Source organism: Geotrypetes seraphini, chromosome 5, assembly GCF_902459505.1.
Source record: "Geotrypetes seraphini chromosome 5, aGeoSer1.1, whole genome shotgun sequence".
Taxonomy (NCBI): Eukaryota; Metazoa; Chordata; class Amphibia; order Gymnophiona; family Dermophiidae; genus Geotrypetes; species Geotrypetes seraphini.
In genome coordinates this window covers 170,660,531-170,678,974 of record NC_047088.1, presented here as the reverse complement: position 1 = coordinate 170,678,974, position 18,444 = coordinate 170,660,531, and the positions used below count along the sequence as shown (strand labels likewise).

Below are 18,444 nucleotides of genomic sequence, written 5' to 3'. Positions count from 1 at the left end.
CTGCGGCCAAGCTCATCTTCGCTAAAAGTAAATTTGACCATGTCTCCCCACTCCTGGCCAAGCTCCACTGGCTTCCGATAATCGCCAGGGTCCACTATAAATGCACCTGTTTAGCTTTCAAAATCCTATATGGTATCCTCCCTCCCTTTATTCCTCTTTCTTGGAATTCCTCAAACCCTAATACCACCAGATCCTCCCACAAATTAAAACTATCCTTCCCCTCGCTAAAAGGCATTTCCCAAACAGGAAAGCTAGGGACCTCCCTCCACTTCAAAATCACTGAGCTTTGGAACAACCTTACCTCCCCTCTTCGGAACTTGAGCTCTCTCCAAGTTTTCCGCAAACATCTGAAAACCTGGCTTTTCTCAAAAAATGTAAGTCTCCCTCCAACTTAGGAATCAAGGAAACTCTTATATCTTGGCATCCCAAGTCCTCAAAATTTTCTTCACACTTCTACCTCTAACCCTCTGTTGTAGTTCCTTCCTGTTGTAGTTCCTTCCTATTTCTCCTACTGTAAACTGCGTCGAGCTCTACGAACGTGGAGATGATGCGGTATACAAACCTAAGGATTAGATTAGATTAGATATTATTACATTATTTCATACTAAACATACATACAATTGTTCTCCCAAACAGTGAAGCCCTCCCAATCTATCCGACACATAGAAAAAGTTAAAATTCATGAAAAGTTCATCCCTTCAATAAAACACTGAATTCAGTGCCTAATGTTCTTATCTGTATCAGTTCTCAATTGTTTATCTTCTGCACGCCGTTGTTTACTGGAGTTGCCTCCACTTTCATTCAATCAAACTTGATCTTTGAAAACATTTTAGCTCGATACAGTTCTATGTTTCACCCTAAGGCAGGGGTGTCAAAGTCCTTGCTTGAGGGCCGCAATCCAGTCAGGTTTTCAGGATTTCCCCAATGAATATGCATGAGGTCTTATTGCATGCACTGCTTTCATTGTATGCTAATAAATCTCATGCATATTCATTGGGGAAATCCTGAAAAGCTGACTGGTTTGCGGCCCTCAAGGAGGGACTTTGACACCCCAGCCCTAAGGCATCATCAGGAGCTTAAGGCATCATCACAGTTTCTGACATTTCAACATATATTGTTTGCTGGCCTCAACCAAGACTGAGAACTCCAAATCAGGATCTTACCCCAGCACAAACGCTGGAGAAATTCAACTGTTTGGGAGAACATTGTGTGTATGTTTAGTATGAAATAATGTTATAATATGTTTTAAAGGGTTTGATGGTGCTATATTATTATAATAAATGATGAATTACTTATAAGCATAAGGAGTGTGAAATATAGCTATTTGGTATTTTGTTTATGTAATAAGTAGAGCTATTAAAAAGTCTTATAAGTCCCGGTGGGTTAATTAATAATGAATATGTATGAGATGGATTTGCATAGAGTGGAGTTATCGAGTGTGCAAATGTCTCATGTAGGGAAAACCTGATGGCTACCCTCAAAAACTGAGTGTAGGCCAAAGCACTAGATTCTAAGCTCTCCCATCCCAGTGATGTGTAAGGACATCCCTTACTTGTGTGTCCTTTAGCCCAATAACATGAGTTTGGGTTTGGTCAACAGCTGCATAGACTTAAAAGGGTAAATCTTGTATGTAGCACACAGGAGGCCTGTGTCAGACTGAGTTCAATGTACAAATAGTTGTCTCTTGATTTAAAGGAATTGTTCTTTTTTCTGCAGGATGTAAGTATTTGAATGACATAGGCACCTTGCAGTGCCATCAACAACAATGTTACTGCATTGACATGAAAAGAAGCAGACATCCCATGCACATTTGGTCAAGTGTCCAAGTAAGATTTCTCATTAATAGATAATGTTCTACCATCCTCCTTTTATTTATTGATTTATTTTTTAAAATTATATGAAGATGAAAATGAAAATGCTGTCAATTTTTTTCAACTTTAACTGCAATTGGCAGGTTTTCTTTTACTGGAATCTAGCCAGCAAAACTTTTTATGAGGTTTTTCCTGCGATCTTAGTTTCTTCATAGTTCCTGCTGAGGAATATTGTGAGGAGTTCATGCACATATGTACTTTGGCTCTGCTGGGGAAGCCTCTTGCAGAAAAAGAGGACCAGAGGTGATGGGAAGTAGGTGCCAGCTGGAGCCAGGCAGTAAGGTCTAGCTTAAAAGAACTATCTAAGAAAGGCTGTGAGTCAATTTTTATCTGGTAAAGGACCTAAAGAGCAGCAGCAGTGGTGTGAGAAAGGTATGGGGAGAACCGAAAGAGTGAAAGCAGTGAGACTGAACTGGTTGGGGGAAGGAGGTCTGGAGGCAGAAGTAGAAGCGGCAGTTTGTTTGGGTAAGGGAAAGGTCCAGAAGAGCAATGGTTCCTGCCTCAGGTGGGGGGGGGGAAGGAGCAGCAGTGGTGTGAGAAAGTTGTGGGGAGAGCTCAAGGCCAGATTCTCAAAACTTTAACACAGTCGCTAAACTCGGTATAGCCTGCACGCATTTCAGCGGTGGATTATCAAAATGGCTTATCTTTGTCTTTTAGCAAGCTTTCTAGCAGTCTTCGACACTGCCATGCAAATGAGCTCTTCAACATTAAAATGAGCATTCCAGTGGATTCTTTAAAATCACCAAGCCATTTTCTAAGAGCGACGTCTGCTTTTGGTGACAAAATTAGCTACTGGTCCAGGGGTGCTGGTACAGTGACAGCACTGTTTAAAACCCTGGCAGCAGAAGAGATGCCTATTCTCTCCCACCACCAAGTGACTCCCCCCCCCCCCCCTTAGTACTCTGGACGAATAAAGGTAAAATAACGTCACTGGTGCTGATAGAAGAGCTCTCAAAGTAGATGTTTTTTCTGTGTTTGGGTATCTTTTTTTTTTTTTTTTTTCTAATAAAACTACCAAGCAGAAAATAATAAATCTTCCCATTTGTAACTTATATTAAGGGACAGAGTACAATCTACATAAACAACACTTTGATGAGCATAATCAAAAGACATGTCTAAGTCCGTTTCGGCCTAAGTTGCAAGACGCCCAAAGTCAGACATGGGGAAAAGGTCCATTTTCGAAAAATACGTCCAGCATATTTTTTTTTCCCAAAAATTGTCCAACTATACGTCCAGCTGTCTGATCGTCCAGATTGCTAAGTCATCCATCTTTATTCCCCATTTTCAACCAAACATTCATTCAACTCAAAAATGCTTAGAAAAAGACTTTTTGGGTGTGGGAGGGGCCAGAAAAGTAAGGGACAGGACACCCAGTCATGGCACCAGAGTAGTGGGGGTACCTTACAGGGCACTGCTGTAAACTTCACAAAAAGGGTCCCACATACACATCTCACTACAGCTCCCTTATAGGTCATGGTGAGCCCCCCAAAAAACCTCCAGAATCTACTAGACCCACCTATCTACCACCCCAATAGCCCTTATGGCTGCAGGAGCCACTTATATGGCAGTACAAAAGAGTTAGGGATTTTTTTTTGTGAGGTGCACATTTTTCAGCATGAATGCAGTGATTAGAGTGGCTTATGGGCCTAGGTCCTCCTCTCTGTAGTTCACTAACCCACCCCTAAGACCACTTAAGCCATCTCTGTGCAGCTCTACTAGGCTTTCCTATGCCAGGCTGCCAGGTGCTGATGTTCTGGAGGCAGATATGTAAAGTTGTTATTACAAATTTTTGGGGGGGTGTCAGTGATCACTGGGGCAGTGTTTGGGGGTCTGTACTTTGTATCTGCAGTTCTTATCTGGTCACTTTGGATACCTTCTTGTGACTTAGACCTGGTTTTAGATGGCCTAAGTCACAACGTCCAGGTTCCATCTAGGCAGTATTGTAAAACTTTCGGTTATACATGCAATGCAACTAAGTCAAGGATGGCCCATGTCCCGCCCAAATCCCATCCTCGACACTCCTCCTGACACGCCTCTTTTAGCTCTGGTCATTCAGCAGCACTGTGAAGGCCTAGGTCATTTTTAAATACGTCTAAAACCCGGTTCAATTATCGGCACTTGGACAACTTGTCTTTTAGATCATCTAAGTGCCGATTTTAAGCTGGTTTTTAGATGTTTTTCAGTTTTGATTATAAGCCCCTTTCTCTTCAAGATGCAAGGTATTTTTATTTGTATTTCCTAACTGTATTAATTTTTTTGTAAAACATTATATACCCACTGCTTGGTAAAATATACCAATCAAGATGGTATCAAAAAAAATAAATAGATTTAAAAAATCCCAAATAACATATAACCATAAAAATCAAGGAAAAAGAAAAGATTTCAAGCCTACTTTAAAGTGCAGCAATGAGGTTTCTTCCATCATATTTTCAGGCAATGCAGCCCAGAAAGCTTTATCCTTCTTTTAATTCTTTTCTCATGACCTCTCTACCAGTATAACTAGAAGATTTTTTTGAGAAGACTGAAGGGTAAGGTTCTGCCAAAATGGTTAGGGCTTTATTCAAAAACGACTTTTCATTTTCTTTGCCTATAAGGAATAATGCCTTTCATCCTAGACTGTGATAATTCAGAGCTGTTCCTGTGTATCCTTTGACAGTTTTTTTTACTCAAGCGCACACAGCATTTAAAGTTTGCAAGTTTTCTTTTGATGTAGCATCCTGTCACTTTTAAAGCCCTGGATGATTAAAAGAAAGAAAAATATGCTGGACTGTTTTAACTCTCAGAAAACAAAACCTCACAACCAGCCAACTTTCAAACTATTACTATTTTACAATAGAGTTTTAAACTAGAGAATGACACGGTGACAAAATTCATCACCGTTACCGTCCCCGCGGGAAACCATCTTCATGTCATTCTTTAAGGAGAGAGGGAAGTATCAGAGTATGAATGGCCACAACCACTGACCCTCAAGCTTTGCTTTGAAGAATGCTGGTGTAAAAGGACTGAAGTTGAAATAGACACTAGAAAATGACATGGGATTTTTTCCTGCGGTTATCCGCGGGGACAAGGGACGGTGATGAATTTTGTCACCGTGTCATTCTCTATTTTAAACAGTAATGCAAACCTTCCCATCTTGTTCACCAGTCCATTCTCCAGTAAGCTGGAGCCTGCTGAAATCAATCCCTTGTTTACTTCCATCGAAATTTATTCAGGAATATGCATGTGGTAATTGACCTGTCCTCCATCATGACTGATCTATGCTCTGTAACTGTCTGAATCTATTCTGTTTCCATTGTTGTGCTATGATGCATTTTCTTTTTTGTTTGTTTGCCATCTCCAAACGTATCCAAATAGTCCTAGAATTGAAGGAACTTCTCTGCCAAGGTATAGCCTTAATGACACTTAGCTTATAGTCTAATTCTGTCTTGATATCCCTTCTCCTGGCTAGGATGTAGGCAGCCACTATAGATAACATCCCTGGGGTTAGTGCTTGCTTAGGTCTGCTACAAAGAGATGAGAAATGGAAATTGAAGAAGGTTAATTTATTTGTCACTGTATCTTTCTAGTTAGTCAAAGGACAAAACAAGATCAGGCATCACCAGACCCAGAAAATAAGACAAAAAGAGCCCATGCAAAACAAGAGTCAGTATTAGCTCCAGGATCAAAGGAGCTTGGCAGTGCACCAGACAAGACACAATTAACCAGGAAGGAACAGGGCAGAGTCAGGAAATAAATATCCTAGCCAAGGAGGACACAGGCCTAGTCGGCAGTGAACTAGCTGGAATGCAAGAGGCCATGCAGTTCCTCCTGACAGAATGGTGTCCCATAATCTTCAGGGCATCAGTTAAAACTGGCCTAGCCAAGATAACAGTTCAGTAGAGACCCAGGCCTATGCAAAATTGTATATATTGTCATGATTTTTTAATGTTATGCTGTATTTATTTTATTTTAAAAGTGGAAACTGCTTTAACACATGATTATATTTATCAGTATATCAAACAAATAAATCTCTTGCAGCACATGGCTCATCAGCTACCTTGGAGATTTGTGCTAATCGGGTCATTACATAGGGGTTTACATGCATAGATCAATGAAGATGATTTATTTGTTTGATTTTCCTAAACTGCCCAATTGCCATAGTTACTGGCTTCCTCTTTACCAGTGCTTTAGGCATATATACCGACTGAAGTGGTCACAGTTCCTGGTGGTATAATAGTTAGGGGTTAAGCCTTGATAAAGCGGAGAAAGCGAAATATGTCGGCATTTAAATCCCTAGCCAGAGACCACATGATCTAAGCTAAGTATATGCTTAAAGCACTTTCAAAACATGTCAATATAAACAAAAGTAAATATTAAAATTAAATAGATAAACAAGATTAAGGAAAGAAAATGGGACCCGATGACGAGTTGATACGTAAAACTTAGAGCAATGAGATAAATCGAGCTCTAAGTGGTGCCGCTGAGGATCCTGATAAAGAATACGCATACATAAGGGTTGTAGACAAAATAGTGGATAAGTTTACTACTGTTTTGATGACTTATTGTGTGAAATTTACACCCTTTGAAAGAATTTATATATATATATAATGCAGATTACGTCATTGTTACACTACAGCATTTATTGGCTGACTTAACGAAGTACATGTTCTGGGTTCTGGAGGGAGCAACAATTCCTGCCTTTCAGCCAGAAGCCTGACATTGTAAGACTTGGCAGTAGGAAAGGGAAAGAAAAAAATAGAAAGGAGTAAAACCGCCAATTAACTGTGTTCATGGTACCATAGCCCCAGTGCGAACTGTCTATTGCTTATGTCTGACTTATTTTTGCTATACCATCTTGAGTGAATTCCTTCAAAAAGGTGTAAATGACTAAATAAATGTGAATTTGTTTGAAATGTTGAATAATGCAGATTATACTTTGAATAAGAAATCATCATCCTACCACTTTAGGTTTCCAGCTTAAATCACAAATCAGTTATATCAGTAAAATATTCAAATACCAATACAAAGTATGACATAGTAAGCTACATTACAATGTCAACACGATATGCAATAAATAATTTTAATAGACATCATAGGATGTAAGCAGACAAGGAACATCTTGTTGAAGTTGAATAAATTTTGTATGCAGGATCAAATAAAGGCACAATAACCAGCATAGATCAAATTACACCTTAGTATAACATTACATCCTTGAAACATTTCCTCCAACTCAAAACAATTAATATAACAAAAAGCGCAATAAATGACAGCTGTGATCCCACTGTTTTGGGATTACCCTTCATCCACCATCCCATATTTATTCTTAGTACATTACAAACACAGGATGACCTGCGGTCTTGGCTCTTATGACCTCAAGCCATCCATAGTAAATAAACTCATAGCAAAAAAATAACCCCTTCACCACTACCTACCCTAATTCCTTCCACCCTACCTGGCAGAGAAACCCTACAACTCCATAAGTTATAAATTGTAAATCAGATCTTGGTCTGGAATCCACTTAGTACTAAGCTACACGCTCTTGGCAACAGAGTTTGCATATAACAATCTCAAACCAACAAAATTGCTTTTTGATACTTAGGGATTTGATTAACACCTTCTATTTCCCACATCATCAGTGCATGAAACTTATTTCTCCAATGCCTGTATGAGAGGGGGGGGACCTCCCGTAACCAGTGATTAAGAATACATTTTTCCCCAGTATATACTCGTATGCTTTACTTAAAAGTAATTTATTTCCTTTACCCTGTATTCCTAAAGCTTTCATTACATTAAACACTAACCCTTTCCAAGGGGAAAGAATTTAAAGAAAGTTGCACATGCAGGTATCACATCGTGTGATGCCCTATAGAGAAGGTAGTTAGGGATACTCCTTGGGAGGAAGTTACGAGTGTATGGAGGAAGGTCCTGTTCTTCAAGTATTCTGACATAAAATGTCAGTCTGTATCTTTTTTTTTTTTTTTTTTTTTTAATTTTTCTCAGCAAATTATCATATGTTCTGAAGGCTGATTCCCCCCCCACACACACACACTTAGATTGAGGTAAGAGAGTTGTGTTGTCTTTATTATAAATTTACTAGTCTTTAAGCCCATTACATTAACAGGTGCTAGAATAGATGTGTGTGTCTGTCTGTCTTTCTTTCTTCTTGGCTGCTGTCTGTCTGTCTTTCTTTCTTTCTCTCTTTCATCAGCTGTCCATCACCACCCCTTCCCTGCTCCCCCTGTCCAGCAGCAGCCCTTCTCCCTTTGTTTAACCTGGCCCCCTGCCTGCCTGTATTTCTCTGTTGTGCCATGCCTGCCTGTTTCTCCGTGGCCCCCTTCTGTTCCCCCCCCCCCCAGAGCAAAGCATGATTGCTGTCTGCCCCCCAGCACACCCCTCCCCCCAAATCAGCCCCCTTTCCCTCTCCCCCTCCACTTCTTACCAGCATGGGACACCTCGCAGCACCCGCACGACACCCTCCTGCCGTTGTAGAGACAAACCGCCGCTCAATACACTGCATGTGTCCCAAGCCGGCGCACGTGCCGCAAGCTGCCCCACGTGCCGCAAATGGAATTCGGCATGGAGGCACACATCACGGCAGCAGGGATCATGGCCTCCTAAGTGCGTGCTTAGGGTTTTATTATAGAGGATATTCCACCTTTTTTTTTATTTTCCTCAGAACAGAGTACAAGACAAACAATATTACAACCAATAGCAAACATCAATCTCATTAATCATCTCGTAGACAAAAAAATAAAATCGCAAATATCATACATTCATGAAAACAGAATCTATTGTGTGGTTTAGCTGAGAATATTTTTCCTTTCTTAGCTTTTAAGCCCTGTGTTTCTTTCATAGGTTAGGATTAACAGCACAGGACCATTCAGGGTGGTTCACATCAGCAAAGGGACCAACTGCCAGTATCCAGAAACCTTTGGAATCTTTATCCGGTGTTTGATTCAAGATATTAGGCAAGAGAGAGAGTTGAATGAAACGCACATTTATATAAACCAAGCTAATGAGAAAGTATGCTTCACAGTACAGACGAACAAGGAACGTGCCCCCTACACACTGAGAGTAAAAAGAAACCGTAAGTAGGGGAAAGGGGTCAATGAGTATCTTATTAGACAGTCTTAAGCAAACAAGAATTTTGTTGCAGATACAGAAAATTAATCCATTCGTGGAACATGACATACCGATATTCTTATCAATTAATTTAATCACCTCCCCCCCCCTTTTTTTTTTTTTAAACTAAGCAGCAGTAGAGGTTTCTACTGCAGCCAGGAGCACTAAATGCTTTAAGTTTTCAAGTTTTATTAGGATTTTATATACCGCCTATCAAGGTTATCTAAGCGGTTTTACAATCAGGTACTCAAGCATTTTGCCTATCTGTCCCGGTGGGCTCACAATCTATCTAACGTATCTGGGGCTATGGAGGATTAAGTGACTTGCTCAGGGTCACAAGGAGCAGCGCAGGGTTTGAACCCACAACCCCAGGGTGCTGAAGCTGTAGCTTCAACCACTGTGCCACACGCTCCTCCTCATAGAATTTGTTGGAGCATTTAGGGCCTCTGTAGAAACCTCTACCATGGCTTAGTAAAAGAGGACCTTAATGCAACTTCATTTTTTATATATTATTGTAACTTGTTTATATTATTGTAACATTTTAAATATTATTATAAAGTGGCTTCAGTGTAATACAGATTTCGGAGAGCATCATCAATTACCTGCTTATGGTGCATTTCCTAGAACTAAGGGCTAGAGTCACTAAGCCCTCTGATCATGTCCTGATCACTTAGCGACCCCTTTGCGACTCTGAACCAATTCACAAATCTCTGTACTGATCATCCTCTGATCCGTGCATGCAAATGAGGGAAATGGCATACAAAGTAGGAAGGATGCAATTCACTAAACTAAAGAAGGCACACCGACTGGGCTGGCCGATCCAAAAACAAACAACTGGTGAGGACCAGTCGCTTGTGCAGATACCCTGCTCAGACTGCCCTGCTCTCTGCCCAGACTCTCCTGTTCCTGCTAGTTTCAGAAGCCATGTGGGCTGAGGCAAAAATTCAGAAGCCGTGCGGGCTGCTGACACTCTGCCTTTCTGTGAGCGTCTTTAAAGAAGTGCCTTTTATTTGAACGGAGCTCGCTGCTGTCTTCTACTGCCCCATCATCAGGGGCTCCTAGGAGGAGGAGGAAGGGGAACCCTGGTGTCGAGTCGGCGAAGGGGAAGAAGCTTCTACTACCGGGGATCGCCCTTCCCTACAGTACGAGCCAATGGTTTTAACCCACTTTAAACCTGCGAGTTAAAACCACAGGCTCACACTACAGGGAAGGGCAACAGAGAGCAGGAGAGTCGGAGCCATTAAAAAAAATAAAATAAAAACGCACGCGCAGACCATCTATAGGCAAAGTAGATGGTTTGCACGTACGTCGGGATTGCTACCCAGCGATTTGTGTCCTCAAATGGGGGCGTGCCTCTGATCACCCCCATTTACATGCAGAGGGTTGGAGAATCGGTCGGCCTGCCTCGGATCACCCACGAATCGGGTAAGATTGGTGGTCTTAGTGAATCTAGGCTTAAGAAATCTAGAACAAAAGTTTGCTTTCAGAGTCTGGATTTCTGGGGTGTCTTAAGAGTTGCTGCTTAAAGATTTTAACTGTTCTTGTCACCTTGGAGAAGTCATTTTCATTGTATTATGTATTATGCTCTTTTGAGATCCAGTTGACAGCAGGGCTTTTGTCTTAATCTGATTTACCTAGTCAACAAATTTTAAGAAATCTCTCCATGAGGTCCATTGTTCCATTACTTCACATTGTAAAGTATCAACAAAATTATTGGTTCTTACTTTCTTCTGTGCTGTTCCTGACAGCATAAGAGGATGACATGCATGCTTAGTGCATTATACAGTTGTCCAAAAACTAAAGCAGGGGTTTGACCTGGTGTTTTTATCGCCTACGATTAATTCGCTCAATGTCCAAATACTTAGAGCCAAAATCCTTAAATATCTTAGTTCACTCTTTAATAATTTCCAAACTAGATTATTGTAATTCACTGTTATTAAACATCACATATAAAGAACAAAGACGTTTACAAATAATACAAAATATAGCCATAAAAATAATCCATCACGGGAAGAAATATGATCATGTGACTCCTTATCTGATAGAATCTCATTGGCTGCCCATCAATCAAAGAATAACATATAAAATAGCATTATTAGTATTCAAAACAATAACTTCTAATGAACCTCAGTTCATTGATCGTCTACTAATTCCTCACGTCTCAAACCGCCTTCTTCGATCTAACACCCAAGAGCTACTTATGGTCCCTTCATTAAAAATAATAGGAACTAGACGTCACGACATATTTTCAGTCAAAGCGCCACTAATTTGGAATACTCTCCCTTTATATATTAGAAATATCAAAGACTTCAGTTTATTTAAAACTAACTTAAAAACATTTCTCTTCAAAGCCTCTTTCAATCTTTAAAAAGGAACTTTTCCTTGATAATTTAAAACAATAAAAGAGAAAAGTTTTTACTCTTTTAAAACCCCATCCTTAGTGTTTTTTCCCATCCTTTACTATCTTCTTCTCTTCCCATTGGGAATACAACAAATTTGTAACTTTCACTCCCTTTTGTTCTTTCCCATTATTCCAGTCTTGTCCAAACTGTTAGTCTGTATTGACCCTGTCTCTTTTTGTTTTTTCTTTTAATATTTTTATTTTTTATTTAATTGTTTTATCCCTATTAAACTGTTATGTAATTCGCTTAGAATTTATTAGGCGAACCATTAAATCTAAATAAACTTGAAACTTGGAATGAGAGAAGTTCAGTTCTCCATTATGACCCCAACTCTTTTGAGTTGGTAGAGACTAGGAAGGCTTCCGAGGCAGCGCTCACAATTCCTGAGAAGACCTTCCCCTCATTGTTCAGCAGTAGCATTTACTTTCTGGCATAAAAGTGTTTCTATACTAGATTTTGGGGAGGAGCCATAGTTCATGCTCCTCAGTCAGAAGACTGTTGCTACAATGGCTAGCTGAAAGAGAGGAGGGGGAGAGTGTTTAAAAAGTGAAGAAACATTTAGAAGCTGTGAGTAAAGTCCTACAGTACATCAGGTTCAGAATTGGCCCCCAACTCCATCATAGACTGGTTGTTGAGACATTTTATCAATAAAAATAAGTTGAAATCCCAATGGATATGAGGAAGCTTCAAGGCCAAAATATTTAAACATGCAGCAAAGTTATAGAGGCCTAACATGTTGATTATTTCTTCTTTCCTCGCTTCACTATCTCCAGCTTTATATTATTCAGATTTGTGTTTGCTGACCTTCTACATAGTAAAATTAGGGACTCTCCCCTATATGGGGCACTCTTATTTTTCCAAGTCCTACAGTAGCTTTGTTTCCATAGTGGAAAAGAGGCTACTTTTACTTTGGTAGCTGGGAAAGTTTTTTCTATGTCCCTCGACCTAAAGTTACTGCCTTGTAGAAAGGACCTCTCCAGCTTGCACTAAACCCTGAAAACTTAGAGGAATTAGCATGTGTACACATGAGACTTTCAAAACAAAATAGTAGCGATATGCACAGGCAATAACATTTAGGTTCATGTTTGGGAAATCCTCCCCTCCCCCCCCCCAAAATAATGGTTTATTCCATTTCACACATTTGTTCTAATATGCCTTTAAAAAAACAAGTTATTAAACCTTTTTTCCAACATGTATAAATTGATTGTACATGCATTAATTCACAGGTTCTTGTATATGAAGTTTTGCATGCATAAAATATTTAAAGGCACACTAATGAATGTACATTTCTACAAAGTCATGATTAAGCTGGGACTAAAACTCCTTAAATTGTCTTCACCTTCTATCCGACACGGGCATAGGAGTACCTGTGTCCCTGTTCCCACTGGCAAAGTACAGGAACATTGTGCACTAGTGGTTCTATAAGGACCTGCTTTTCCTGGGGTAATTTTATGAACGTTCACTGGTACATATAGGACTAGATTCAGTAAATGGTGCCCCCCCCCCAAAAAAAAAAAAAATCTGCACTGGGCGCTATTCTAAAAATGGTGCTCTGAGTTGTATGCCATTTATAGAATAGCGCAAGGCACTTGGATCCACACCCAACTTTGGGCTTGGGGATTTACACCAGCTGAAACCTGGTGTAGATCCTTATGCCTAAATTAGGCACGGATCCCCCTAATTTTAAAATACTGCACATATCTTTAGTGAATGCCCCTGCCACACCTATGCCCCTTTTTAATTGCACACGCATCTTTATAGAATAGCACACAGTGTGTATAAATCTAAATTGTTGCCAATTAATGTCAAATAATTGTTGGCGCCCAATTATTGGTGATAAGTAGCTCTTCGTTCAATTAATTGTGTGCACACGCAGTTTTGAGTGCTATTTTTAGAATTTGGAGGATATTGCCAATATAAAATGGTGCAAATATGCATCCACGTGCCTTGACAGCTTACAAAGGGATTTGGGATTTAGTTCACGCCTTTTTCAGTTGCAGCGCAAGGTGAGTTATATTCAGATACAGTAGATGTATTCCTGTTCCAGGGGGCTTACAATCTAAGTTTGTACCTGAGACAACAGAGGGTTAAATAACTTGCTCAAGATCACAGTGGGACTTGAACCAGTTTTCCCTAATTCTCAGGCACTCTTCTAACCATTAGGCTGTCCTCCACTGAATACTGTTACAAAGATTCCTTCTACAACAAGTTTTAATTGCTTTTACTATTTATCATTTCTGTAGGACTACCATGTAGCGCTGTACACAAGCACTTAGGAAACAGTCCATGCTTAAGAGAGCTTACAATCTATTTGATAGACAGGATAAAGAAGGGATTGGGGTAGTGTTGCTTTGGGAATGATGAAAGCAACATGGGTATTGAACAGGTGCATAAGAGGTTAAAAGTTTAAAGCAGCCTCAAAAAGGTGCTGCTTGAAGCTACATAAATAAGCCTTTGGGTCTTCCACTGGCCTGGCTCAGCTGTCCTGTATTTTCTTGCAGTGTTTCATATCAACAACTTCCTTGTGTCTTGTGTTGGAATTTTTCTGTTCTATTTTGCTGATACCTTGAGTAGGTAAGTACTTGTATTTTTAGGTCTTAATATTTCACTAACGGCCTCTTTTACAAAGCCGCACTAGCGGCTGCCGTGCGGCAACAGCCCCAAAGTCCTTTAAATATCTATGGGCTTCGGGGCCGTTAGCGTAGCTTTGTAAAAGAGGCTGTAAGTTTCATTGAGTTGTTCTATTTCTGTGAAATTTTATTTCTTGTTTAATTCTGTTAACAGCACAAAGTTATAGTATGTGATAAGAGGTACTTGTGATTGTTGTCATGCACAAATGTCACAATCCTTGATAGCTGTTTGCCAAATTTTCCAAACATTAAAGCACAAAAGGGAACAGATAACTAGGGGAATAATACAACATACAGAGAGTTCAGATTTTAGTCTTGCACATTTTTGTCTATTAGGATCATAGAATGATTGCCGTTTCTTTGAAAAGAATCATATGAATCAAACACTGGTATATAAAATGTTCTATCCAAGCAATCGCTTTTCAGTGAGAAACTACATGTCTGTAAATGTTTAAAAATATAAGTTAACAGGCCAGATGTTTCAATCTAGTTGGCTCGTGAAGTTCTGCAATCCCTTCTTCTCCCTTGGAGATCTTTTGAGCTTATACCATCCTTCACAGAGAAGCAAAACTGTAGAGTCGATGATCTTGATATCAAAGTTTATTGATAAGTCTTCACAATTAAAAGTGATGTAGATCAATAAATAAAATGAATGTGTTTCCCAGTATGAGTTTAATGGTGTGGACTCGATACAGTCTATGTTTCGGTTGTGAACAATCTTCTTCTGGGGTCCTATGAAAGTGTACAGAATATACGAGTATGTGAATAATATGGAATAGATGACAGTGAGATAACGGAGATGCACATGTGAAACATAAAAAGTGAACATATTGTGGACATGCTGAATGATTATAAGTGAATGGTTAAAATGAAACCGTGATGGATTACTAGTGAATGTGAAAAAACTAGACATGAAAAGGTGAGCCATTACAAGTCACTGCTTCTTCTTTTCATATTTTCAGTTTATGATATACATCTGTTTATTCCGCAGGTTGGCTGTTGTAATTTATTTATTTAAAAATATATACAGTACTCCCCCCGATATTTGCAGGGGTTCTGTTCCAGGAATCCCCATGAATGTTGAAAAACCGCAAATACGGTTTTTAGCAGGGGAGATACGAGAGGGCAGCTGGAGAGGCAGGAGAGGGAAGCCGGAGCGCCGGTGAGTGAAGGAAATCACTCGCAGTATGCTCTGACTGCCTCTTCCTGTACTAAAGTCAGGCCTCACCAATCAGGAGCTGCTTGTCAAAGCAGCTCCTGATTGGTGAGGCCTGACTTTAGTACAGGAAGAGGCGGTCGGAGCATACTGTGAGTGTTTTCCTTCACTTGCCGGCTGCCCTCTCCTGCCCGGTCATTCGTGATTGGAAAATACCGCGAATGACCTGGACTGCGAATCGCGGACCACAAATTCGCTGGGGAGCACAGTATACTATATACCTATATGGTTTACACAGCTACAGTCCTAAATAATGGACAATACATATAAATTAAAGGGTTACAAAAAAAACTTAGATTGATAAAACATCGGAGAGAACGTGAATTCGCAGGCCTTGAGCATGCGCACATGCTCAAGGCCAGCACAGAAGAGGAGGCCGACATGCCAGTGCTACATTAAAGTAAGAAGAGGGCTCTGGGGGACTTCAGGTTGCGGCAGGGGGGGTGCCCGATGGCGGCGGGGGGTGCCGGATCGCGGGGGGGAGGGTGTCGGATTGCGGGACCTTCAGGGGGAGCAATGCTGGTTCTCGTGGGGGGGGAGCAGCGCTGCTGGCCTCGGTGGGGGGGTGGGAACGTATCAAAGCGAGTTTCCATTATTTCCTATGGGGAAACTCGCTTTGATAAACGAGCATTTTGGATTACGAGCAAGCTCCTGGAACGGATTATGCTCGTAATCCAAGGTACCACTGTATTTCTCAGTTGTTTCTGTTTGTAAGCATTTTATATGTATCTTTTTGATCAGCATCTACACCCCTGAGGCAGGCTTTGTCTTCTAAGTTGAAACACGGACTGTGTCGGGTCTGGAAGGATATGAAGAAAAGACTCATTGTCATATATGTTCTGTGTCTTAACAACATAACATAAATCTTTATTTAATAGATAATTGTATTCAATAAACTCAATTTTATCTCAGGTTGACATGCACAGTTCCTTCCCCCACTTTCTCCCCTTCCTTCACCTGTTTATTATGCCAGATCCAAGTTCTTAGCTGTACATTGTTTTAATTAATTTTTCTGCCTTACTAATTATACTTTGGCTATCCCATCCTTCACTTCAGTTTCAATTTTGTCCTCATCTCCTCTGGGAGGCTGTTCTGTGCGTTATTTGGATGAGCAGATGGCAAAGGCATACTGTCATTTTCTCTGTTTCTGTAAAGAAATATTTCTTATTTGTTTACCCCTTTCTTTCTCCTGCTATATCCTACAGCCCTTCATTCTAGAGCAGTGGTCTCAAAGTCAAACCCTTTGCAGGGCCATATTTTGGATTTGTAGGTACTTGGAGGGCCTCAGAAAAATAGTTAATGGCTTATTAAAGAAATGACAATTTTGCATGAGGTAAAACTCTTTATCTAATATAATAAAACGGTAAGCCGCGCATGCGCACTTCCTAAGCGTGCGTCCATTTTCCGTGAGCTGTAGCACACATAGGAGGTGCGCATGCGCGGCTTACGGTCTGGCCTCACAAGGCGGCCCGAGGCGGATGTCGGCGAAGCTCGCTCTCTATCTTCCTCCCCCCCCCAGGCGGATGTCGACCGTGGCGACCTGAGGCAGATGTCGGCCGCGGTGGCTGCTGGCCGCCTGAAGCTCTCTCTCTCTCTCTCTCTCTCTCTCTCTCTCTTCCTCTCCCCCCCCCCAGGCGGGAGGCGGCTGCAGGCCGTTAACATAAGTAGGCCATGGAGTTCAGCAGGAAGGTATGGGGGGGAGGAAAATACTGCACAGGGAAGTGGGGTGGGAGGGAAATGCTGCAACACAAGGAAATGGAGGGGCAGAAAAGGGGTTGATGGACAAGGGAACAGGTGCTGAGGAACAGGGAGGGGGGTAGGAAAATGAAGACAGGGGGAACAGGAAGGAGGTGATGATGGACAGGGGGAGGTAAAACAAAGGGAGAAGGGCTTCTGCTGGATAAGGTGAGCAGCAGTGATGGGGTGATGGAGGACACAGGGGAGGTAAGAGGAAGGGAGAATGGACAGGGGGAGCAGGCAAGGGGTGGTAGTGGACAGCCAAGGGGGAAAAAAAACAAAAACAGATAGAAATACAGAAAGCGGCTAAGGAGAGAGAGAAAAAAATAAAGACAGACACACACACATATATTCTAGCACCCGTTAATGTAACGGGCTATAAGACTAGTATCTTATAAATCTTTCCTTTTGGCTAAGTCTTAATAATAATATTGTAATTTATAGCTAAAGAGACATATGATCATGAAACTGTTTTATTTTACTTTTGTGATGATAAACATACCGAGGGCCTCAAAATGGTACCTGGTGGGCCGCATGTGGACCCCCGGGCCGTGAGTTTGAGACCACTGTTCCAGAGCTTCCTTTCTCTTAAGAGACTGACTTCCTGTGCATTTCTAGCCTGAAGGTATTGAAAAGTCACTATCCTATCACCTCTTATGACTTGCCTTTCCTCCACTGTGTTTAGCTCTTCACGTTGTCCCTATATGCTTTAAATTTTCCATCCTATTGCTTATCTCCCTAGTAATTTTGTAAAGGTTGGAACCAGGTTTATATAATGTTGCTATTGGGTGAATGGAGTCATCTGCCACAGATAGAGTAGCTGTCCAGGGTGAACTACCACCACTGCAGGCCTGCGGTAAAAAGCTCTACTGCGGCTTGATAAAAGGGGGCCTAAGACAGTATTTCATCAATGTTATGCTCACTAGCTTAAGGACTAATAAATAGACAGGCCAGATATTTATTAGAGTAACTTTATCTAGCTGAGAACTTGTTAATTTATGATTGTATAATCCATTTTGATATTGTTATGAATTTGTCTGTTGTATACTGCTTAATACTTATATAAATAGTGATATATCAAATTTAATAAATCCAAACTGAGACCATTCCAGCTACTTTGAAGAACAAGAAGGCAAGGAAGTGGTGATGTGTTCTTGGAGAAAGTGAGGTTGAGATACATGCCCTTAGCAAAGAAAATTATGGGGGAGGGGACTCCAAATTAGCATAGCAAAATTATTGTGCCAACACTGATCTGCCTCTCACATGAGGCAGTGGGTGCACTGATAGTGTGAACAGTGTGGGGCCACTGTCTTTATTTTCTATTACCCTTTCTATGGGTTAAAGGATGCATTTCGGCCTAGCCAACTTGTCTGTGAGGTTGAAGTAGTCTCGGTTATAGTGCTAAATATAATAGTTTATTCTCTTCAAATTCATAACTTGCTTCTGAGTGAGAGATCCCAAGCTGCCTTCAGAGCCTCAGCACTGCT

At 40.8% G+C, this 18,444-nt stretch overlaps 1 protein-coding gene across 3 annotated transcripts in view; it reads left to right on the top strand.

The window, feature by feature from the left end:
• NEMP2 (nuclear envelope integral membrane protein 2) overlaps positions 1–18,444 on the top strand; it is a 61,577-nt gene that overhangs the window by 7,775 nt on the left and 35,358 nt on the right. For all 3 annotated transcript variants that reach the window (XR_004539701.1, XM_033947216.1, XM_033947217.1), the window contains exons 2-4: positions 1,717–1,826; positions 8,706–8,937; positions 13,876–13,948. Coding sequence is in view for 2 of the 3 variants with exons in the window: in XM_033947216.1 (XP_033803107.1) it covers positions 1,717–1,826; positions 8,706–8,937; positions 13,876–13,948 (415 nt within the window). In the remaining variant the exon portion in view is untranslated. The remainder of the gene's footprint in view (positions 1–1,716; positions 1,827–8,705; positions 8,938–13,875; positions 13,949–18,444) is intronic.